Source organism: Sinocyclocheilus grahami, unplaced genomic scaffold (assembly GCF_001515645.1).
Source record: "Sinocyclocheilus grahami isolate Dianchi unplaced genomic scaffold, SAMN03320097.WGS_v1.1 scaffold4225.1, whole genome shotgun sequence".
Classification (NCBI taxonomy): Eukaryota; Metazoa; Chordata; class Actinopteri; order Cypriniformes; family Cyprinidae; genus Sinocyclocheilus; species Sinocyclocheilus grahami.
The window spans coordinates 13,352-14,660 of record NW_015509204.1 but is presented as its reverse complement, the minus strand read 5'-3'; the positions used below and the strand labels follow the sequence as shown (position 1 = coordinate 14,660).

The window sequence follows — 1,309 nt, the reverse complement described above, 5'->3', positions numbered from 1 at the left end:
CAGCAGAGAGCCAGGATTGGAGCAGAGCCGATGTGAAACGATCTAAATCACGATCCGTTACGTCCCACAGGTTACCAAGCACTAACGGGCTGGGGAAGAGACAGAAATAAGTTCAATGATAAAGCAGTGCATTCTACACACAATGTTTCTGTACAGTACATGGATGGGTACTTTACCATCCTGCGGTCAAGTAGCTGAGGATGATTCCTGTACCCTCCTGGTGGCCAAGTACACTGAGAGCAGCACTACTGCAGCCAAACAGAAGAGCTACTGCCCGCACAGGCCCTTTCAAAACCCTCTGAGCATCCAGAAAGCGGGCTCCTGCGCCATGTCCTATGTAACTACATAGAGGTACAAAGACATATTGTCAGACTCAAATCACTTTATATTTCATCTCTGCTTTATTAAATAATGGAAACTCTTTGCAGTTTCACTCACATGTAGAGGTCTTTGGTGGTCACAGCCTCTTGTAGTTTGTCTGGGTCTGGAGCAGTTCCACAAACCCCCTGCCACGCTCGCTCACTGGCCAATCACAGACAGAGACGACAAATTGGAACCAGGACCAGTTACATAACTGTGGTCTTCAGTGTGTTAGAGCACATTTTGTGAACTTACCTAGTAAACCATTCTTTAAAGCGATTCTCAGTGTCGGGCAGATTTCTATCTGGGTTTAGCACATAGTAAACTTTCTTAGGGTTCACGCCACACGACAAAACACAACTTGAATCCATCTGAGGAAAGAAACAATTCACATTCAAGAAATGGTTCACCCTGAATATAATAAAAGTTCTAAATAAAATAAGGGTGAGTAAATTCTAACAGAATATAATGCATTTGTAGTTCATTTTGGCTTTTGGGTTACTGCTCTGTGACCAACAAAAGTTTATGATTCCTACAGGTTTTCTTTATCATACTAACAACTTTTATGAATTTAAGCCTAAATACAACTACCAGAAGTAAAAAGCTAAAGTTAGGCTACAAATAATCTACAGTCGCACGAGTTCATCACCAACACAAAGCATCTTTCAGTCTTAAGATCTACAAGTTGGAAAGTTAGAATAGTCTGCAAGAGTGCGAGTTTCCAACACATGTAAAAGCTTTTAAAAAATCCTGAGTGGGGTATTGCTGATTTATTTTATGTTGTAAAATAAAATGTAAAAAATATTGAGCTTGTGTTAACCACAGACCTTATTTCAGGCACTGAACCAAAAACCCCAAGCATAAAAAAGTCAGAACAATGAAACCTTTGACTCGCTGCTATAGCACTACAGTATATAGAAATAGATTTTAAATTAACTTATGCCATAGC

General features: G+C 40.1%; 1 protein-coding gene across 1 annotated transcript; it reads right to left on the bottom strand.

Annotated features, from left to right (window-relative positions):
• Positions 1–4: 4 nt before the first annotated feature.
• Positions 5–732, bottom strand: LOC107576721 (separin-like; the record flags this gene model as incomplete). Its single annotated transcript, XM_016262862.1, has 4 exons — positions 616–732; positions 439–522; positions 177–341; positions 5–89 (listed from the first exon to the last, which is right to left on the bottom strand). Coding segments are annotated over exons 1-4 (450 nt in total), but the record flags the coding sequence as incomplete, so codon positions are not given.
• Positions 733–1,309: the final 577 nt, after the last annotated feature.